The sequence below is a fragment of the Accipiter gentilis genome, chromosome 5, assembly GCF_929443795.1.
Source record: "Accipiter gentilis chromosome 5, bAccGen1.1, whole genome shotgun sequence".
Classification (NCBI taxonomy): domain Eukaryota; kingdom Metazoa; phylum Chordata; class Aves; order Accipitriformes; family Accipitridae; genus Astur; species Astur gentilis.
The window spans coordinates 45691936-45714155 of NC_064884.1; the positions used below are offsets into that span (position 1 = coordinate 45691936).

The following is a 22220-nucleotide window of genomic DNA, read 5'->3' on the forward strand; positions in this document are numbered from 1 at the left end:
AGAGCTGTGGGGTCAGAGCCAGGTGCCCCACGGACACCCCCCCCGCCGCCGAGGGGAATGGTCCCTCCCAGCCCCATTTGCACCCCCAACCCCCCTCCCCTCCGGTGAGGAATGGTCTCTCCCTCCTCCCCCCCCTCCCACCCCGTGTTGGGCCCCTCCGCCCCCTCCCCGCCGACTCGTTGGCGCAGCCTCGCTCTGGCGTTTCATTTCCGGGGTCAGAGGTAGCGGCGGGGCTGCGCGCGGGGCCGGAAGCGGTTTCGCGGCGGGGTCTGCTTCCGGCGGGGACCGGCACCGGGCAGCGGCAGGTACCGCGGGCGGCGGGGACCGGGGAGTGGACGGCGGGGACCGGGGTCTCGGGGGTGACCCATTCCCGCTCCCCAGGGCGGGCGGTTCCGCGCTGTGCGCGGGCGGCGGGCCCCGGTTCCTCGGCCCCCGGTGGGATGCGGGGTCCCGGAGGAGACAGGGCCGGCGGGGCCTTGGTGCCGTTCCCGGCCCCGGGAGTGCGGCCGCCGGGGTTGGGGGGGGGACGACGACGACCACACACACACGCTGTCCCTTGGGGGTTCTGCGTTCAGTCCTGGGGGGCAGTTACCGGGAGTCTGGGGTTCGGTCCCGTTACCGGCTCCCCGGAGACTCTGGACCCGGAGAGCCCCGGTTGTCCCGTGGTGCGGGATCCCCCGAGGGCATCTTCCCCAGGGAGGCCGCGGGTGGGCCGCGGGTGGGTGGGGGATGCCCGTCGTGCCCTCTGCCCCTCGGATTCACCGGCGGGAACCGGGGCACCGGCTCTCCCCGGCAGCCCTCCCTGAGGCTGCGGGGCTTCCCCGCCCGGGCCCGGGGGCAGGAGCAGCGGCTGATCCCAGTCGCATCTTCCCGAAGCCATCTTCACGCAGACCCCCACCGTCACCCCGGTGTTTAAAGCTGCTCCATGCCCGGGCACCGGGGGGGAGGGGGGCTTGGGGGGTGAGCGGGGACCTCCGGGCTGCGGTGACAGCTCTGAACGGAGAAGGAACAGCGACTAGGAGCTGACAGCAGCAGAGATAACGGGCAGATAAAATCTTTGCCCCTGTCTAATGGCAGTAATAAAGCCACTCCTCTCCAGGTACCGATCTCGGGGTGCTTTTCCAGGTGTGGGCTCAGGAGACCTTGCGGCTTCTTTGGGGAGGAGGAACCGGCTCCTGCCCGAGGACGGGACTGTGGAGGGGCTCACTGGGGGGGGGCAGAGGGGCTGTCGGGGGTCCCAGCGCTGCTCTCCCTTCAGTTCCTTGGCAAACCTTGAACTGAATGGCTCCATCTGGAATATCCTGTGGTGAACCTGATGCTCAGAAAACGGCATCGTTCGCATCCCTTGATGGCTTAGGGGGGCTGCCAGGCAGCTCTGGGTTTAGAGGTTCATGCTAGCGGTTGGCTTGTGCCATTATCACGGACACCTCCTCACCGCCTCAGGTCCGTGGTCTCCATAAAGACCCTGAACTTTATCCCCCTCCCACGAGGGACCGAGCACGGAGCTGAGGTGTGAGGAAGGACAAGGGTCCGTGGAGCACGGTGCTGCAAGGCTGGTGGCCCCCATTGCTGCCCCCCACCAGCCCTCAGAGACCCTTCTTTTGCTGCAGTAACAGCAGCGTGAAGCCTCTCTCTGGCTGTAAACCTGCGCCGTCCCGAGCGTTTAATGTCCTGCTCTGCGTCATGGAAGCCGACAGTGGCTGTGCGGGACTGGGGCGAGAGGTGGCTGGGGTTTCGGTCACAGCATGGGGGGACATCGGGTGCTGTTAGCGGGGTCCTGGGGGCAGGAGCCCTCCCGAATGTTCAGGCAGGCTGTGCCTCTTGCTGCCTTTTTGAGCCGGGGTGGGGGGCCAGCACCCACCAAGGGCACCCTGGGGGGTGGCAGGAACAGGAGAGGGGCTGGTCCCCAAGTCTCAGCTGGTGCCAACTGGGAGTTCAGGCAACCATGCTGCCACCAAAGCCTTCTGAAAATGAGCGTGATGGTGCAAAGTGCTAACGAGGAAGTTGCGTGGGGTGGGGGTGTGGGTTGGGGGGGCCTGCGGCTCCAAGGTGGGCGTAGAGAGGGGTCAGCTGTGGGGAGGCAGCACCCGGCCTGGCTGTGCTGTGATGAGCCGTGGGCCAGCTGTGGGGACGCCTTTGCCTGCAAGAGAGGCAGGACCTGGCCCCGGGGCCGGCTTGGCCTTTGGTGGGCAGCAGCTCAACTGAGCCAACACACGGGGTTGGGGAGAAATGTGGGATGCTGCGTGGTTCCATGGCACTTCCAGAGGTGGTTGCAGGCCCTGATGCATCATGCAGGAGCAAGAGAGCGGCTCGGAGAAGCAACGGCTGAGCGCTGCCTGCTCCCCAGGACCCAGCAAGCGTGCGGCTGAGCCGCTCCTGCCCTTGGCACACTGGGTACTGAGGGGCTGCCACGCCAGGAACCTGCTTCTTCGGGCTCCCCAGGGCAGGGCTCACAGGGGAAGGATGGGGGCAAAGGGATTGGGAGCAAAACCAGCCGGTGGCCGGGCTGCAGTGCTGGCTCTGGGGAAATGCATTGTTCACGCAGCCCTCTGAGTTTCCCCATTCCTGCCCACGATGCTGGGGAGGGGACAAGCTCCCCAGGAGTCTCTGTGCCTGCATTTTGTGCACGCTCGGATGCTGAACTTGGGCAGCAGCAGCTCCTGGCCTTTTGGACAAGTGGCTGTTCATGGACAGACCAAAGCCACAGCTCTGATCCTCCTCATCATTCTGCTTTACCATGGCCATTGCCTGTCAGTCTGCTGCCTCTGGTCACTGTCACTTGTGGCACTGGCGCTGGTGGGTGCCAGCATGTAACGTGCCCGGCAGGGTGACCTTTCTGAACATAGACATGGGCTCAGATTAACCCTGGAAGGTGCTTTAGGGAAAGCTACAAATTGGAGCGAGGACAGCTCGCTGCGGAGCTCCACACCGTGCCCCTGCTGTGGGATCACAGCAGCATGTGGGGGTGCTCGAAAACCAAACAACCTTGGCCCTGTGGGGACCTGACCGCAAATGTGACAGGGCCTGTCTAGTGGTTTGCTGAAGATGTTGGATCACTTCATGGGTTTTTTTGGAGCGAGGTTTAGTGTCTAATTTAATATTTACCTTTTTTTGTTTTAAAGGCATCTCTTCCTGCTAGGAAGCTCGGAAGTGTGTTAGTGTCTGGTGAAACACACGTAGTTGGTGTCTCTAAAAGGCTTGGTCCCTCTCGCTCTCCAGGTGTTTTCTCTCCTGGTGCAGTGTTTGGTGCAAAGGCTGTAACTCTCAGAAGAGGTGACATGAGAATTAGCTGTTGAAGTCGTCATGTGAGCTGAGAAGACACATTAATAGGAAGTCGGGGGCGCAGGAGGAAAGGAGAAGCAATGTCACAAGATGGAAAGGCTTCTTACTGTAAGACATGTCATTAACATGCAAACGCGTGCTAATGAAAAGCTTGTGATTTGAATCTAAAAGCTGAGAGTGGAAGGGGGTGATGCTGGGGAGGGGGTGACACTGGAGAGGGGCTGACACTGGAGCTTTGCAGGGGCTGCTCTGGCCTTTGACAGGGACAGGATGTGCCTTGGCGCAGGTCCTGGGTCCGTTTTGGGGCCCAGTGTCCTGTTGATGCTGGGCTGGGCTGCTGGTGTTTTGCCGTGTGGACGTCTGTGGCAGCGCTCGCTGGGTATTAGTGCTTGATGTTGTCTCAGGATTTCACCGGCCGCCTCTCCTCTGCGTTTGCTTCCCGCTGGGATTCACGGGCTTGCTACCAATGGTGGCATCGCCTCTCATCCCTGCAGCCCCTCTCACCACCTCCCACTTCATCCTCAAAACAGGAGGTCTCACCAGAAAAAAGAAACAAAATCGTTCCTCAGAGTCTCAAGAGCCCTTTGGATCCCCAGTGCGGGTGCCCCTTCGGACTGTGTTAGTGTCACCCAGGGTGTCCCTCCGGGCAGCGTGTGCCACTCGCGCTTCCCCAGCCTGTTGTGTTGGCTGTCGGAGCTGCGCTGCTCAAGAGCCCCCGAAAGCGGCTCGCAGCTCGGCAGCCGGTGCGGTGCAGGCTGCGGAGGATGTCTGAATGCATAATACAACACCGGGGCGCTCAATAATTTATCTGTCACCCAGAAAAAGGCACATTTATACGTGCTCAGATCCAGCCCCTGCTCTTTCTGCTCTAAGCTTTCTCCTGCCTGAGGGAGCAGTCCCAGCTGGGGGGGGTTTCATCTGGGCTTAAAATATTTCTGCCAACCCCTGCTCTGTCCCATGCTGCTCCAAAGGTAAAGCCCTTTTCGCCGGTTCTTCCCCAGAAGTTGGTTATTGCCGGTTGGTTTGGGATGGGTGTGCTTCTGAAGCAGTGTTAAACCTTACCGGGAAGGCTGGGTTTTAATCACAGGTAGGTTTAGGTTGGCTGAGCTGCATGAGGGCTCACACCCGCTGCCATGCTCTGCTGTCTCCCCATGCTCTGCCGCGTCCCTGGCACCGCAGAGTAGCCCCAGCGCTGCCTTGGTGTTGGGGGGTGTGGAGCTGGCAAGTCTTGCAAGGTGATTTTAAAGCGCTGTGAAAGTTGCGGGGCGGGGGGTGGGGGTGGGGGGGCTGCCTAAGTGCAAAGTGGTGTTTGAGGGAAAGAGGCGGCGACACCCGCCGTAGAGGAGGAGGCAGCCCGTGCATGAGGTGATGTATTATTTAGCGCTCACAGATGTCTTTAACTTTTCTCAGTTTGAGATGGGCCCCTCGCTTGGAGCAGCGAAGGGCCGTGGTCGTTGCGGCTGATCCAAAGTGACAAGTCTTCCAGCTCCTTCTGAAGTGCCTCTGAGAGAGACTAGCGGGAACTTGACAGGAGTCCAGCTTTGTTCCTTTTCCAGCCCTGGCGCTCCCTGGGGGCTGGGACACAGAAGCTGCTGGCACAGGGACCCAAAATTGCCCAAAATCAGGCTGTGCTCAGCTCTTGCAGTTGCTCTAGCTTACAGTGGGGCTCAGCAGCACCCCTGGCTTCGCCTGCGCCGTGGATTGCCCCTTCCTGCAGGCCTGGGCGCTGTCTCTGAGCATTTTTCCTCGGATGTTGTGTGGCTGCAGCCTCTTGGTTGTTGCAGGTGTGATCTGTTATAGACAAACAAAGCTCACTCAGATCCTGGAGGATGCAGAACTGCTGGGGTAGTAGCGAATGCTGCAAAGAATCTGTTCTTTTGGAGGCAAAATGTCCCTGAGCAGGAGTATTTTGCAGAGGAGGAGTTTGTAGCTGTGCCTTTGCTGTGGGTGACTCGGAGGTGGCAGGGCTGGGGACTGACAGATCCCTGGCCTGACCTGTTTTGGCATCCTCTTTCCTTGTTTGTCTTCAGCGTGTGCTTAGTTGCACGGTCCATTAACATAGTGGCCTCCTTGTGCCTTGCTGACGGAGAGGAAAAATTTTAATACAATGGTTGGCACGGGCTGCGTGAAAACAGCCTTCAGATCTCAACACCTCACTCGTGCTGGGGTTGTGTGCCCGGCACTGCCAGCCGCTGCGGCTGGGACAGAGAGCAGCGCTTTCCCCTGCTGCCTTCCTGCTGCTTCACTTGTCCAGAGTCGGGCATGAGACCCAGTGTCCCACTCCTGAAGTGAGCAGGCTCCTTCTTGGCTGTGCAGGATGGGATCACCGACTCCTGAGGCTTTGCGGTTTGCCTTTTGCAAAATGTCGAGCCCCTGGGAGCTTTGCATCCGTCCCTGCAGAGGAGGCTGCTGTAGCTTGAGGTGGCTCCGGGATCCCAGGGACAGCTCCCTTTTGGATCATGGGCCTCCACGGAAACACCTTGAGGCCCCTTTTCCTGCTGCCGCGGCATCTCTGTGGGGTTTGCCATCTGCCGCTCTGGCCGCTGGCTGTAGCTGCCAGCTTGGCTCGCCGTGCTGCGAGCGTGTTCTGGGTGGCTGCCTCTGGGTCCCAGTGACACTTGCTGGTGACTCTGCAGACCCCCTGCACCTCTGAGCCTTTCACAGCCAATTCCTCCTTCCCTGCAGTGAGCAAGAGGGAAGGAAGGTCTCTGCCTGTGCTGGTGAACTGGGGTGCCAGGGTGAGATGGGGCAGCCCCTGGCGTGAGCCCATGATGTCTTCACTTCAGAGAGGGAGGCTCCTTGACAGCCCAAAAGCCACTATTAGTCTTTTCCCTCTGGGACTGCATAAAACAGCCAGGATCTGATTTGGTAATAGGAATATTTGCCTTTAGAGGGAGAGAGGAGAAGGGGTATCCAGACACTCAAGGCCTGAGGGTCCCCTTCGTGTCTCCCCACAGGTGACTCACTGACTTGGCAGATGTTGCCCCGATTGACGTAGGACCCAAGTCACTTGGGCCAAGGATGAGCAAGCCGACAGACCTGCAGCACGACCTGGAACGAAGTCTCCCAGCCATAGCATCCATCAGCACCTCGTTCTCCCAGAGTCAGGGCTTCTCCCCATATTGCTACTTCTCTCCGGAGAAGAGGAAAGCCATCTCGGATGTGAGGAGGACCTTCTGCCTCTTCGTCACCTTCGACCTGCTCTTCATCTCTTTGTTGTGGATAATCGAATTGAATGTAAGTTGGGGGAAGCAAATCCGTGGAGTCTTTGCCCTTTTAAGTTGTGCTGTTTCAGTTCAGTTCCCTCTGTATTAATTGCTCCGTTTCATAAGTCTTGGGCCAAGTCTTTGTTTGTTCTTCCCAGCACTCTGCTGGTTTGCGCTGGCTGAGAAACCGCTGCACAGTTAGTGTAAACTAAAGTCCAGCTCATTTCCTGAAACTGGGCTCTGTTGTGGCTGTCCAGGGTCATTAACACCGTCGCATGTAGCGCTCTATGTTGTAGTGTAACAAGATCTGGGGCCCGTCGAATCGCCAGGTTGAGCAGTTGGCCAAATTTCTTTCCTGCTCCCCTTGCCTTAAGTGAAGCTGCTCCCTGTGTTTGCCAAGCAGCTGCCAGCTTTGCTGCAGTGTCTTGTTTTCAGAGCATCGGAGGAGCAGGGTAGGCTGTGCAGACCCTCCTCTCACCCACCCAGCTGTTGGGCAGAGACAAAAGGGCCTTTGAGCTTTGGTCCCAACATACTGCTACTAATCTCAGCTTCTGAAAGCCAGAGATGCTGCTCCACCACACACGGGACTAGCGAAGGGGAACGTGAGGGTTTTGGTCCTTTCAGAAGCGGCTGTCACACCTGTGCAGGCTGCTGCGTTTGCTCAGTGTGTCAACTGTTGCAATGACCACAGAAATCCAGTTTATTTACCTCAGTCCCATCAGGTTGAAGTTATTCCCTGGGCTACATTTTGGTTTTATTTTTCCTGAACTGGTCCCAACTGGTTTCAGCCGTGGTGGCAGTGGGTTTCAGGTACTACATGTCCTCCTGTGGAACAAGCTGAGCAGAGAGGCAAGATGAACAGATAGACCCCCAGCGCTTCTGCATGCAGCCCTGCCGGTGTCTGGCCTTTATTTATCAGCACTGGATCCTGCACTCACTTAGCGGCTCTTATCTCTGCCCTGTTTATCTCCTGGGTGTCTGCACTTAACAGATTGTCTCGGCCAGCAACTCCCTCACCCTACCCGCTGCAGTGGGCTGTGCCCTGTCAAGAGCCTGAAGAGACCCCTGCTCCCCCCTGCCTAGGAAAAAACATCTCTTGACCAGCATTCCAGCAATGCCGATGGTGTCCTGCATGCCCGGCTTGGACCCCAGCTTCCTGCTCTTGTCCCTGTTCTTTGGGCTCTCTGGAGAGGTGCTGTCTACAAATCAAAATATCCAGCCCCAGGGAAATAATCTGCCAGCGCAGTCACCAGGGTGATTCTGAGCGTAGGTCTTGCAGGTAGCCATTAATGAGTGACTAACTGCTGATATTTGGGCCCTGAGCCGAGATGCTGCATATTTAAAGCTATTAGGACAGCTTATTTGCCTAGTTATGAAGAGCAACGATTTTATATCATGACTAATGCTTTTTTTATCAAACGGTTTCCTTCACTGCAAGATAAGCTGAGCAAATTGGCCCTCGTTAAATGTCTGTTGCCTGCAAACTGTAATTCTGTGAGCTTGCTGCTCTCGGAGACAGAGTTGCCTCAGACGGTTCTTCTTCCTTCTTCACAGCAGTGGCTTGTATTTAAACTGAAAACACCTCCCAGAAATCATAATCCAAAGCCTTCCCTGTGTCTCGTTCCTCCTGTACCATCTCATAGCAGAGTCACGGTGTGGGGAAGAGGCTTTCCGTGGCAGCTCAGCAAAGCTGGCTGGCACAAGTCCTGTAGCCACAGATCAGATAAAGCAATAGAGCAGAACTGCTTTGCCCCCCTCTCCCTGAATATTAAGCACCAGCCCTGACCTAGAGGGACCGCTTCCCGATGGCTGCCTCTTCTGTCCTTGGACTGTCTGACAAGAGGGTGCCAGGACACCAGGCTGCCAAGAACTGGCCTGAGATCCACCAACTTGTTTCTCACAGATCATCAAACAGCTGTCAGCCTATACCAGCTTCCAGGCCAGCTGGGCTGCGTTCAAACCAATAGCCTAAAGGTGAAGCATTTGTTCCAGTTACCTGAGCCATCCGCTTCCTCATAAACAGCGATTCCAGGCTCTCGAGAACAGGATTTATGGTGTCAAAAGTACCAGGGCTGTCAGGCACAGATTGTCTCAGGGTGAGGCAAGAGAGCTCTTCTGTAAGCTTTTTCCATGCTCCCGTGCAATATCCCAGAAAGCGGTTTTGCCTCTTTCGGATTTCCTTGCAGACTCTCTCTGTCTGTGCATGTCCCTTGTCCTCCTTTCCTTCCTCTTCCCCTTTGCCAGTATGTTTGAACCTGCTGGTTGACTTCCTCTGTCAGATTTCCTGGAGGGCAGCTCAGCACTGCTGTGAGCCGTGGGAAGCCAGCTGGCCTGGAGGAAAGGAGAGGGGACCCCTCAGTGCTTTGCACAACGAGAACGATCGCAGCTTAAATTTCCCCCAGGTTGCTGAGTGACCCCTGAGAGCCCTCATGGGGGAGATGTTTTGGTTGTCCAGCTGTGGGAGATGCTTTGTTCAGCACATTACTGAAGGTGCTAGAGAAGCAGTTTCCTGTGGTTTTTCATTTCTTCTGCATCTTCTCCTGTACCGCTGAAGTCTGTCACCTGAAGCCACGCGTCGAAGGAGTGGGCACAAGTGGGAGGTGTTGTTCGACCAAGGGCATTAGGCTGTGAGAGTTGTGATCTGGTGGCACTGGATGTGCCAAGTCAAAGGAGCTGCTTTTCGGTGTTAGAAAGCTCCCACATAGAAGTGTTTAATGTACCTACGTGCTGCTCCAGCTCTGGCTACCCGACTCGCGCTCCTCGGTGTGAAACCGAGGGTGAAATGGGCTGTCGTATCCTCCCGTGGTCCTGCGTTGGCAGATGAGCCTGTGTCGTGCGTGCGGCAGGCATTTGTATGCCTGATGCATAACCTGACCTGGCGGTAACCTCCGGTCATCGCTTGGCCGGCTTCTTTCTACCATTAGTTTCTTATCAGTGCACTCAATAGCTTTCTGGTTTCCTGTCTCCCCTTCAGACCAAGGATGGCATTCAGAAGAACTTGGAGAATGAAATCGTCGAGTACAATTTTAAGACCTCTTTCTTTGATATATTTGTGAGTATCCCAGACTGCTGCAGGTGAGGAAACAGCTTTGGAGCTGGGGGTGGTGCGGCCAAAGGCTGAGCAGGGAGGGTCCGTGTGCCGGGGGTGAATGGGGTCTCCCTGCAGCCCTGCCCCTCACCTGGCTCAGTGAAATTGGGCAGGTCGCAGCCCATACTGTTGCAGCCTTGACCCCATCTGTCTAGGTGGCGAGGTCCTCGGGAGCTGGCCCATGTCTGTGTCCTCCCAGCACCTGGCAGAGGAACAAGGGCAGTGACTAGTGTCGATGGCTTTTTGTTTTTAAAGGTCTTGGCTTTCTTTCGGTTTTTTGTGTTGCTGCTGGCCTATGCAATCGTAAAGCTGCGCCACTGGTGGGTCATAGCGGTAAGAAGGCAATTTTTGCTTTCCTGTTTTTAGTTTTCTCTCTCTGCCTAGAGTTTGCAGGGATCTAAGATACCTAAATTTGTTTTTTCAGGTCACTACATTGGTATCCAGTGCCTTCCTGATTGTGAAGGTCATCCTCTCCGAGGTTGGTTTCCTTGGGCTCACAGGAGATTGCTTTATGATTACCTGATGCTGCTGTTTTCTCATTTGTGTAAACTCCCTGTGGTTTCTGCTTTCTTCTGCACAGCTTCTGACCAAAGGGGCATTCGGCTATTTACTTCCTATCGTCTCGTTTGTCATTGCTTGGCTAGAGACTTGGTTCCTGGATTTTAAAGTCCTAACTCAGGAAGCAGAAGAGGAACGATGTGAGTATTTTGCTCCTCTCTGGTAGGAGTTGGCAGATGAGGCTACCAGGCCTGGGGTTTCTGCTGCTTTGGCAGCACCTTGACAGATATGACATTTATGGAGAAGTGATCTCCAGGCTGGCTGTGACGCTAAGTGCCTGACTCAATTCTGTTATGGTATATAAGTCCCTTCAGGGGAAGAAAATACCAGATTATAAAAAGCATCTTTTAATTGAGTGGAGAAAAATGTGCCAGATTCCCCAATGTCTGGATCCTGAAGCCAGACGTGTTGGAAACAGAGCTCACCTCCACATTGGAGAAAATGTTTTGAAACAATGGGACAGATGCCAGGCGGACTGTTGGACTCTCCGTCTCTGGATATCTGTCTTCGGATCTGGGCTGGAGACCTTTCAGAGAGGATTGCTTCAGTCACAGACACAATACAGGGGCGCGGCTTGAGTTACAGTGTGTGAAATCTGGTTGCTGAGGTCAGACTAAATGGAGATCGAGTCTGACCTAATGCTTTACAAACTACCCTGAAGGGCCAGACACCTTTAACTTCCACGGGTCCTTCTAGGGAGAGGGTGCTCAGCCTGGACTGGCAGGGCTGCCCACCCCTAAAGCAGCAAAAGGAGTTTGTCGCTTTCCCAGGCTTAACTGACGAAAGAGGATGGGGAAATGGCAGTAAACGAAGGAGTATTTGTCAAGCGGGGCTTGATCAGAAATGCACTGACTGACTGCAAAACACCAGAGGATGTTTGGGTCTTGCAAGGAGGCTTTAAGATGAAAAATGATCAAGTGTTTAATGCCTCTATTGGATTAGGCTCAGGTTCCAAATTGCTTCCAGGGGAAGCTCTTATTTAATTAGATGCTTAATCGCCTTTGGATTTGACAGGCAGAAGGGCCCATTGATCTCCATGCAGATAAAATGTCTCAAAGAAAAGATGAGGCAATAGGAGCTGAAAAGCTTGTGGGCTGGCTGGTGTCAGTGTGAAAAGACCAGCCGTATCTGGAATAAAGTGGCTGGGAGTGTGTTTGAGTAGGAGTGGATGTGCTGGGGGCCCCAGGACCCCTTGGTGTTGAAGTGCTGGATGCCATGTGGGTAAAACCTTGTGCTTTGGTTCGCAGGGTACCTGGCAGCCCAGGCTGCAGCCTCTCGCGGCCCCCTGCTCTACCCCGGAGCCCTTTCCGAGGGGCAGTTCTACTCCCCGCCAGAGTCCTTCGCAGGTAAGAGGTGCTCTCCTCCCCTTCTGCCATCACCTCGCTGGCAGCCAGACCGCCTCCTTTCCCAAGCTTGTTCCCCTCATGGCATTCCTCCTGGGTCTCCTCACCTCCATGATCGCCTCCTCCCTGAGCTCTGTCTCGTTATCCCAGCCCTTGGCAGTGGCGGGTGGCAGGGCCTCCAAGAACTGACACTGCAAAACGGGCTCCTCTCTCCTCACACTGCGCCCGTGCCTGGGCAGGGGAGGCACGGCCATGCTGTCTCTGTGCCATCCGCAGAGCGGAGTCACACTCAGCCCCACGCACCTGGCTTCAGCTCTGTGGGAAACTGGAGCTTTTTGTGGTCTTGGGTTTAAATGCTCTTAGCTGCGGCTAAAGTACTTGAAAAGCGCTGCCCTCAGGAAGAGGGCACGGGGGCGAGTTGCCACAAACAGGTGAGGATAAGAGCTGGCAGCACGCCACTGCCCTGTGACACCGCCTCGTGCCGGCTCCAGAGACCTCCCCTGCTCGGGAGCGAGGAGACGTCAGCCGGATCAGTTGTCTCAGTGTAGCTGACACCCGGTTCGTGCTCAGCCTTCCGGAGAACAGAGCAATGCCTGCCAGCCAGCTGCGGCGCAGAGGCATTCGGGAAGGCAGGGTCTGGGCTGTGTCGGGGTCATCCCCACTGACAGCCCTTCCCATTGGATAGGGCACAGGGATTGGATGCTGTCTGTCCGAGGGAGATTGTGCAAGTGGGGTCTTCACCAACTGGGTGTTCATTGTGTGCTTGCTCCTGCTAGGGTCGGACAACGAGTCGGACGAGGAAGGTGCAGGGAGGAAGGCATTGACAGCTCAGGTAAACAGAGGCATCGTGGCCTGAGGCTGGCTATCCCTGCCCGTTGGCTTCAGGCTGATCCAAGGCTGTGGGCGCCTCTGACAATCCCATGGCCCCATCAGGGTGCTGTATCTGTAGAGCGCACCAGGCTGCTGTCCCTCATTTCACAGCCTCCTGTTCTGGGGACATTTGGCTGAGAAGCTCTGCCTGCCCCGTGGCACCAGGCTGTTCCCTGTGTACCCCAGGACCGGTGGCATCGTGGCCGCTGTGGGACGGGGGGGTCCTCAGGGTAACACCCGCCATTAACCCACTTCCCCAGGACTGTGCACTCTTCCCTGCAGCATCCTGCAGGGATGTGATTCTGGCTCTGTCTCCTGCCTGTCCCTCTCTCCCCTTCCTTCTTCCATCTCTGGTTATACGGTCACATACCAAGAAGGGGATCGCCTCAATCCTCCCCACTGAACTGTGGCTCGCAGGGCGGTCCTTTGCCTCCCTGAAGCCTGGCTGGGCACAGGCTGCTTTGTGCTCTTTTCCAAGTGGTTCTGCTGCCATTTCAGCCCCAGTTCTGGCACCTCCACAGAAGGAAGCTCTGCGCATCCCATAGCCCTTTGCCTGCTGGAAACCCTTACGTTAAGGCGGGAGACTCACTGGTAGACGCAGCTGGTGTGTGGATACAAGCCAGGGCGGGGAGCGTGACTTCGAGCTCCAAAATGAGGCCTCTGTGACCCAAATTAAGAGATTTCTGCAGTGTGGTGATGGGAGATATCCCCTTTCCCTCTGCCAGCCCTGGGAGGGGGGTAGCAAGCCTTGCATGCACACTTCAGGCTTTCTGCAAACCCAGCTAATGAAATGCTCCCTTTTCTCCTAGGAGAAAGAGTATGTCCGACAAGGCAAAGATGCAATGGATGTTGTGGACCAAATCCTTGCCCAGGAGGAGAACTGGAAGTTCGAGAAAAACAATGCAAGTGTCCCCCCGCCCCACCTGCCGGGCAGCACTGCCGGCAGAAAGCACGGATGGCTTAGCAAAAACGGGAGGACAAATGAGGCTTTTGAAACCTCCTTGCGACATGAAAAATTAACAAGCGTTACAATTACCTGATTGAATTAGGAATCTATTCCAGTTCAGTTAAATGTAAAATCCCCTCTTATTTAATTAGACGTTTAATTGCCTTCCTGTTTGACAGGAGAGAGCCCATCACTCCTCCCTCTAGACAGCAGGCGGGCAGGGGCGGACAGCTCACCTTTGGTAGGCGTCGGGATGAGGAGCCACAGCCGCTGGCGTGGGGAGGAGTGGAGGCATGCTGGCCCTGCAGCGGTGCTGGAGGGCCCCGTTGCTGCAGCTTATGCCCTTGCTCCACAGCAAGGTGCCTCTGAGCACCCTGGGGAGACCAAGCCAAGCTGAGTTCTGGCCTTTCTGGCCAGCTTTGGTCCATGTGGGAGCAGGGGAGTGTGGGGCACACTCCTCATGCCCCAAAGCTGTTTGTGTCACACCTTCCCCAGGACAGGGACCTTGTGGGTGCTGGAGTGTAAATCGGAGATGTGGCTTTGCCGAAGGGGTCTGCAAGTCGCACCTCTTGCTTCAGGCAGCATGGAGGCACACAAAGCAAAGTGGGCCCTGCCCTGCCTCTTTCCTCGCCGCCCTGGTTCATTCGCTGAGCTATGGTAGTTTTCTGGGTACCTAGAGCTCCTTTTCTCTCTCCAAAGGGTGGGGAAAAAGGGGCAGTGTCTCTGCCCGCTAAAACCAACCTTGCTTTCTGCTTGTGGGCTCGCAGCGTGATTGGGGTGAGAGTCCTGCAAACTGCAGTCTCATCTGGTGTTTAAAATTCCCCTGTCAAGTGATCCATTGTCTGATGCCAAACTAGCTGGGCAGATTGTTTTCTTTATCCAAAGGGGGATGGATTTAAATAGACTAATCAGAGTTTAACACAGGGCTAATGATGAAAGGTTATCATCTGTCCATCCCTAACCCCTCCAGGGAGTCTCTTCTCAGATGTAGGTAACAACAGCAGTGTTGGCAAACTAACCCCTTTCTCTTACCCTGGTGTTGGTAGCTTGCTACAAAGAGAATTTGACCTTGACGTGGAGTTTGCAGGCTGGCATGGGGCGGATTCTTTTTCTGTCTCATCACTGCTGCCGCTCTGGATATTGTTTTGTTTATGGAAATTTGTGCATGTGCATCTGAAACGTGCTCAGTGCAGTTCCCATGCTGGGGTCGCTGCCTTTTCTGGGGGGACGGTTGAGGGCTGGAGAGGGTCCTTCAGAATGACACACAGGGCAGGATGACTCCTGCAGCCACAGTGTTTGCAGACCTTAACCAGATAGAAGCGATTTATTTTGCTAACGTAAATGTAACTTTATTATTTCTTGCGCAGGACTTTGGTGATGTTGTTTACACTTTTGAAATACCTTTCCATGGCAAGACCTTTATTTTAAAGGTAAGAAACTTCCTGGATCGCTTCCTTAGTCTGTGTGGTACAGGTGAAGAGCAACTGCTCTGCTTGGAGCCACGGCTCAGCTTTCACGGTCTCTCCTGGCCCTGGCAGGACAGGTCAGGCTGCAAAGCACGCTCTTTGCTTGAGACAGATGAACTGCACTGCACGCTCTAGGGAATCTCTCCAGGAAAGCCCCTTGGCTGGCAGACAAACTCCCCAGCAAATATGCTGGGCCCCAGTCTCTGCTGGTAGAAGTGGGAGCAGGTGACTGCAAGACTCGCTTCCAACCCCAGCATCTAGGACTAATCTGACGAAGGAGGCTAATTGGAACTAATTGCCAGCAAGACCAGGGCTGAGTGTGCGTCTGCTGCTGCCTGGCATTGAGAAGAGCTGCTCGGAAGTGCCTTGCTCTGTGCCCTCTCGCTGGAGTGGCTTGGCTGTAAACCACGCTTTAATGAAGCATTGGTGCTGCGGTGGCTTTTCTTTGTTCCAGTGCATATGTTGCCTCGCTGGCAGGAGCTGCCAATGGAGCAGCTCTGTATTTGCGAGAAAAAGCTGGATGGTCCCACTTTACTGCATTAACCATTTGCCTCCAAAGATCCCCTGTCCCACGGGGATGTGGAGAAATGAATGTTGCCTTTGCCGGAGCTCAGAATAGCTTTTCAGCAACTTCCCAAAGCAATCGTGCGCACAGCAGAACTGCTGATAAAGTGGGGTGAGGGTGGGAGAGGAGCCAGCCTGAGTCAGCCCCGAGGTCCGTCTGTCTCGCCGTGTTACAGACAGACACTTGCCCTCTCTTACACCAGCACAGACCTCGGCAGGCAGCGGTTCAGGTACTGCCGAAACCTGAGGTCTGGTCTGATCTCTCCAACTCTGCGTGTGCCCTTCAGGCCCCTGGGAATGAGAGCACTGTGGCAGAGGGGTGACAGCCTTGGCTTTGCGTGTGCTTGAGCCAAGCCTGCCTCGCCGCTCCTGTCCTGTATTATCCCAGTTGTTCTTTGTGATCTGCCCTGCGTTTCTTAAAAATAATCTTGCCAAGGTGGAGCAGGGGACTGGCTAACTGCTCTGGCTCTGTCCTCAGGCTTTCCTGCAGTGCTCTGCTGAAACAGTTTACCAGGAGGTTATTCTCCAGCCCGAGAAGATGATCCTGTGGAACAGAACAGTGGCAGCTTGCCAGGTAAGCGTGCCGGACAAAGATGGCTTAATCACAGGAGCTCCTTGGAGCGGAGAGTTGGAGCTTCCCAGTCCAACACCGGCTGTCGGCGGTGCCCAGGCCCTACTGGAGCTTAGCTGGATCCGAGTCACTGAGGCGTTAAATCTCCACTGCTCATCCGTACGATCCGAATGCTCTGCGGTAGCCAGCTGCATGCATGTGCCCATCCAAAAGCCCATGAGGTGGGCAGGGAGATGGGCCAGCGGCTGAGCCAAGCCTGCTTTTGCTTGGTAGGGTTTGGGCGTTTTGTGCTGTTGGTGTGGCAGGGATGTGGAGGCAACGCCTGTGTCCCCCTGGAAAAGCAGAGGGACCGGTCCCAGAGCAGGAGACAAACCTGTGCACACACTGCCAAAGAGCTTGTCCCCTTCAGCCTCAGATCAGCTGCTAAAGACACTCTGGTTGCTTTGAATCCTGGTGGTGTTTTAGGGGAAGGTCCGTATCGCCCAGCTGTTGGTGCGTGTGGACCTGCAGGCACAGTCTGAAGAAATGTCTCTTCTTTCCCTCTCCCCCCTTCCCCACCCAGATCTTGCAGCGGGTTGAAGACAACACGATCGTCTCGTACGACGTGGCAGCTGGGGCTGCAGGCGGTGTTGTTTCCCCAAGGTCAGTTTATTCCGCTGTCTGTTTTGTACTGAGCCCCTAAACACCCTCCTAAAATGCGGAGAGAAGCATCGGACTGTAGTGAGAGCATTCTGCCCCAGCTCTGTCCCTCTTCACTGGCTGGGAGCTCCCAGTGTCAATGAGGCAGGGCTGGCTGGCTGTGCCGGTAATGCTCCCAAAGGCAAGGAGCCCCTGAAGTCTCCTCCAGACCTTTCTGGCAGGAGTCTCGGAGCTCAAAAGCTGTCTCAGTCAGTCAGTCGGTCTCCCTGATAAGTGCTGTGCTGTGCTTTGTCTGTATGTTGACATACCTCTGCCACAGCCTTTCCCAGCAGTCCGGAGAGCAGGATCTGCTCCTTCAAAGTCCCATGCACATTTTAAAGCAGTCAGCACCCTTTCTTTGCATAGGGATTTTGTGAATGTGCGCCGGATCGAGAGAAGAAGAGACAGGTACATTTCCTCAGGGATGTCGACCACACACAGCCTGAAGCCTCCGCTCTCCAAGTATGTCAGGTAAGAGGCAGGTTCTATTTTTTTAGCTGGTATCTGACACACACGCTTTGCTTAAGCTTAGGGCAAAGAGCCACTTAAATGAAAACCCTGCTGTCTTTCTGGCAGCATTTGCAGGAAGCTAATCTATTTGTGGAACTAAACCTTGCTTCCCTTGTTCTTCTTCCTTTGTTAAAGAAACTCTCTGTGCTGTTTAGTGTTGCTTGGGTGTTTCCCAGCTCAGGGGAGTGGAGGTGCTGACCAGTAACAGCACAAACCCCAACCCGGTCTGCATCCTGTTTATGTAACAGTTAATTCCCAAACAGGGCCAGCTGCCATTTCTGAGGGGCAGTAAACAGCTGACTGTGGCTCGCTTTGAGCCTCTCAGATGCCTTTTGCTTCTTGTAAGCCAGTCACTTACTGACTTTAAAGGCTGTGGACATTGAGAGATGGCCCCATGGGTGAAAAAAGCTGCGTCAGGATGGACTGGCTCCCAAAGTGTCGGCAGGTCTTTGGCCTCTCCCCTTCCGAAGGGACAGCTTCGCCTGGCTGGTGATAGATCTCGGCGGGGTTAGTCTCATCAAACAAGGACTCCTTGTTACTGTCTGCTCCAGTGCCTGGGGCCCAGCTGTGCCACTTCGCGCACTGACTTTGTTTTTCCTAATAATCTGGTTACAGTAATTGACATTTTAACTCAGAGCCGTTATAGCTGCCTCAGTCTATTTAAGAGCTAGGGACTTCAGGGCCTAGAAAAATCTTTTTACAAATGTATGCAGCAAAAATAGTGTGTTCCTGAACAGGGAAGGGAAATCTGTATTTGGGCTCTGTGTGTGAGCACAGCTCTCGTCTCTGAGACGGATCAGATGGTGCGAAGAAGGATCTGGGGGCTGTGGTGACAAGGCTCCCCGCCAAGCCTGTCCTGACTACACAGGGTTTCCCTGGCCGCTTGGCTTTTCTGGGACCTCTTGTTTGCACCCATTTCCACAGCGCTGTGCCTCGGAAACCTCCCCATGGTGAAGAGCCGGTGTCGGCTGGGCTGGCACGGTCCAGAGGCAGAGGCTGCTTCTCAGCCGGCAGCCCTGCGGCAGCCCTGGCACCACTGCTGCCAAGGCACCTGTGGGAAACCTGCCTTGCCGTGCTTGCTCGTGTGCCTTGCAGCCAAAGCAGATACCTTCCCGGGCACTCTGCGCATCTGCTCTTACCCCGCTGGGCTCTAGTCCTCGCTGCCAGGCGGAGGGGGTGGCTGCTGCTGCAGGAGCTAGCGCAGGATCGGTGCGGTGCACCCCAGAGCGTTAGCGAACAGCTTTTCATCCGGCCCCGGCTCTGACTGTGTGCTCTTGGTTCCCCACAGGGGTGAGAATGGGCCCGGAGGATTCATCGTACTGAAATGTCCCAGCAACCCCAGGGTCTGCACGTTCATCTGGATTCTCAACACGGACCTGAAGGTAAAGCCAGTTCTTTGCTGATGCACGAGCGCTGTGGCCATATCCTGTCCCCAGCAGGGCTCACCAGCAGGCTCCAGCATCCCCTGCGTAGCACAGGCTGTGTGCTGAGGACCTGCTCTGTGCTCCAGCGGCTGCAGTCCCGCTGGCCGCTTCTGGAAGCGGCTTGTTATCAAAGGCTGCCCTAAAGGGACTTGAGTTTTGCAGGTGGAGGTTAAACGCTGCCTGAAAATCACCCTCTTTCCCCCTGAAGTTGCCCCAGTGCGAGGTGGGGAAGCTTTTCCTTACCTGGCAGAGATCTTGCTTAGGAGTTTCACATCTCTGTGTGCAGGACTGGGGGAGAGGAGATTTTTATCCTCTTTGAGAACCGAAAATAGTGGGGCATGTGAAGTGTTGTCTGGCTGCTGGCTGTTCCCAGGAACCTGCTGAAAGGGCGATCCACTCGGCCCTGCGTGCCCTGCTCCCAGACACCCTGGTACAAGCACGGCCACCCCTGGAGTGTGTGGGACTGTGTCCGCACCTGGGGAAAGGCGCTTTGGCCGTATGAGATGACCCAGATCTGGAGCTATTTACATAGCTGCATGTCGAGTCCTTGCTGGTGGCCCAGACAAAAGGCAGCGCACGAAGGGAGCCGGGGTCGGGCGGATGGGGGGAGCGGAGCTGGCCCGTTTTCTTCCTCCGCTGAAGGTTGACGTGGTAACGGCGCTGCAGCAGCGAGCACAAAGGCTCCATTCATCAGCGCTCTGCTGCAAAGCTGCGCGGCCCCCTCCCCTCCCACGTCCCTCCCTCCCCACGAAGTAGATCAGCTCCTGCCTGCCTTCTGAAATGCTTTGGAAAGGATTTGCAGAAGCGCTTGCCTGGGCAGCAAAAGCAGGGGCAGAGCAGAGCGTGGCTTCGTGCCCCTTTGCGCTGGAGATGTTTTCCTTCACGGATCTGGCTCTGATGCCTCTTCCGCCCCTCTGTAATGAGCGGGTTGGGAGGGATAACGAACCCACTTGGTTGTGCAAGATGGGGCTCAGAAAGGAAAGATGTTCCTTGTGCTTCCCGGGCCGGAGAGCGCTCGCCCACTGCCTGCCTCCGCTGCTGGAAGAAATGCCGTAGCGGCCGAGCTATTAATAACCCGCCTGTCAACTGCTTCCACCATCTTCCTGAAGGGCTCTGCTAGTGCCCAGACCCCTCTTCTGTGCTGCCTTGTTATTTCCTTTGGCCCTGAAGAAGTATTTATAGTACATGGCTCATCCCTTCCTGCGACGAAGGGTGAGAATTACACACGTGTATGTGTTTGTCTGTGACGGAGCTTCGCCCCGGAGCTCGTTTCAGGGAGGTGTCTGAAATGGCCCCTGGACCAACAGTCTCACAATCTCCTGCCCCCATGTCGCAGTGAAAATCTGCTCCAGGGAAAAGTCTCTGCCTCCTGAAACACCCCAGTCCAAGCAGGGGGGACCTCCTGTGCCTACCTGACCCCCCAGGACAGTTGGCAAGCCAACCCTGCCTGAGCTGCCTTCACCTGGGACCCCTTCTCTGCCCTGGGACCCTGCACAAGCCCCCGGCACTGCTCCCAGCCCTGCCTCAGCTCCCTTCCCCCGCAGAAGCAAAGATTTTTTTTTTTTTAATGCATCTCACATAATAGAACACAGGCCGAGGCGGTTGGGGTTGAGTCGTGCAGGGCTTTTTAGAGAAATCAAAACGTGTTTCAGTTCCTCCCCCGGAGCAAGCTCCTTGAAAGCAGCAGCTCCCCGCTGCGGTGCTCGTGCATCCCTCAACCCTGGCTGACACCGCTGGGTCGGGATGGGGGCCAGCCCTGAACCCAGCGATGCCTCCTCCGTGCTGCCTTGACTCACAGCTCCGTGCTCGTCTGCTTTCCCCGCAGGGTCGCCTGCCCCGTTACCTGATCCACCAGAGCCTGGCTGCCACCATGTTTGAGTTCGCCTTCCACCTCCGCCAGCGGGTCAGCGAGCTTTCCGGCAAGCCGTGAGCAGCGGGGACATGCCCTCGCCAGACAGTCCTCTGCCCTCTCTCCTCTGCAGCCGGGGGACAGCCGGGAGAGGACCCTGCGGCCCCCAGGCCCTCACCGTGACCCCCCCCCCACCAGGGAGGATGCCCCATACTAACAGCGCTGAGATGAGGCCGGGGCTTGCTCAGTTCCTTCTGCCACCACGGTTCCCCTTAACCAGGGCCCTGAAACCACTGACTTTTGTGTGCCAAACCCCTGCCCTGCCCTCCTCTGGGTCCGACCTCCCCCCGTCCCCTCACACAGGGGTTGGGGGCTCATCTGTGACCCCCAGACTCCTGTACTGCCCCAGTTTGATGAGAAAGAGGGGCCGGAGGAGAAGGCCACATTACGGTGAGGACACAGGTCCGTCCCTTCACCATCTGTCCAGCCGAAGCCCCGGGCCGGGCTCTGCCCCTCTGCGTGTGGGGGTGAAGGCACAGCTTGTGCCCAGCTCACGGCCGTTGTTCCCCCTGGGGGCTGTGCCCCCCACCTGGCTATCTGCAGGAGGGGATGGGGGGTCCATGCAGGGGACCCCTCTGGGGCTGTTCTCTGGTGCTTTGGGCTCCCCAAGTTTCCCCCTGGGGCTTGGCTGAGCTCCCCCCCCACCCCCAACCTGCAGCTCCGGGTGGAGGCAGAATGTGATTTGCCTTAAGCGGAGACTTTTATCCTTTTCAGGGGGTGCGGGGGGTGGGAGGGGGGGGGGGATGCGGGGGCGACTGCGCCTTCTTTCTACCTGTGAGCGCCGGTGCCGTGTTCTGCGCTATAAATGGAAACAGCGCGAAGCCGCCCGCACGCGGGGGCAGATGCCGGCAGTGCTGCGGGGAGGGGGGAGCACCCACGCCAGGCCCCCCTGGGCTTTCTGCCCCCCACACCGGCCCCCCACGCCTGTGAGGGGTGACGCCTCTGGCCGGCACCTGTCAGAATTAAAAGCCTTCCACTGTTTGCAGCTCCTTGTCTTCCACGTGCCCTTTGTAACCTGAGCGAATAAAAGCGAAGAGGAACGCTGGCCCAGCTGGATCGTGAGCAGTCGTGGGGCTGGGGCCAGCCCAATGTGTGTGTGTGTCCCCCCCCCCCTGCTTAAAGAACGGGTCCTCCAGGCTCCTTTGGCCACTGGCCGTGGGCATCACTGTTGCCCATCCTGTGGTGGCACCGGCAGCTCCTGGCCATCGGCGTGGAGTGTCTGCATCTGCGCCGGTCACCCCCGGCAAAGGTTTCCTCGAACGTCCCCTGGAGCGGGACCGCTGTGGCTGGAAGGGGCTGGAGACCCGTGTCTGCCGGGGCAGTGGCCACAGCCACGTGAACCCCGGCCGCTGGCACCCGGTGAGCACCCGTCTGTTCGCGGCCCCCATCTGTTGCCCCTACAAATAGCCCAGCCTTGGGGGGGCCTTACAGCCAGCATCCCCCTGCCCGCTCACCCGGCATGGCCTGTCCCTGGGGGGGACACACGCCACGATGGGACCCCAGTGGCCCTTTGAGGGCAGCGGCGGGAGCACGGCCGCCGTGGGCCGGGTGGCACAGGGTAGCGCGGCCACCGTGTTGGCACCAGACACCCGCAAAGCCGTTATCGCCTCCGGGGTCCGTCGTGTTCGCTTGGTCCCGGGGGCCGGTGCCAGCACCGTGGAGGGCAAGGAAAGGCCAGACATGCCCTGCACCGGGGCCAGGGGGTCCTGCGGGTGCCCTCACGTTGCCGGCAGGATCTGTCCCACATCCAGATCAGGGTCTGGGCTGCCACCATAGGGTGGCAAATGGCCGGTGGGCACATGGGG

The 22220-nt window shown here is 56.9% G+C and overlaps 1 protein-coding gene across 2 annotated transcripts; it reads left to right on the plus strand.

Moving 5' to 3' along the window:
• The first annotated feature begins 214 nt into the window (after positions 1 to 214).
• STARD3 (StAR related lipid transfer domain containing 3) lies at positions 215 to 21127 on the plus strand. Of its 2 annotated transcripts, XM_049800595.1 has the most exons (16): positions 242 to 305; positions 3220 to 3390; positions 6240 to 6519; positions 9463 to 9540; positions 9832 to 9909; positions 10001 to 10054; positions 10157 to 10274; positions 11382 to 11480; positions 12254 to 12309; positions 13157 to 13249; positions 14661 to 14723; positions 15802 to 15897; positions 16457 to 16536; positions 16939 to 17043; positions 18371 to 18464; positions 20332 to 21127. In XM_049800595.1, the coding sequence occupies exons 3-16, from the start codon at positions 6304 to 6306 to the stop codon at positions 20434 to 20436; spliced, it is 1335 nt and encodes a 444-aa protein (XP_049656552.1). In that variant the 5' UTR covers positions 242 to 305; positions 3220 to 3390; positions 6240 to 6303; the 3' UTR covers positions 20437 to 21127. The 2 variants fall into 2 exon arrangements, with proteins under 2 accessions (XP_049656553.1, XP_049656552.1); XM_049800596.1 differs by lacking the exon at positions 3220 to 3390 and having other exon boundaries at positions 215 to 305.
• Positions 21128 to 22220: the final 1093 nt, after the last annotated feature.

Coding starts and splice junctions, on each gene's coding strand:
- STARD3 (XM_049800596.1), top strand. CDS start 6,304: ATGAGCAAGCCGACAGACCTGCAGCACGACCTGGAACGAAGTCTCCCA. Junction 12,310..13,156: donor GGAAGGCATTGACAGCTCAG/GTAAACAGAGGC, acceptor CTTTTCTCCTAG/GAGAAAGAGTATGTCCGACA. Junction 17,044..18,370: donor CCGCTCTCCAAGTATGTCAG/GTAAGAGGCAGG, acceptor GGTTCCCCACAG/GGGTGAGAATGGGCCCGGAG.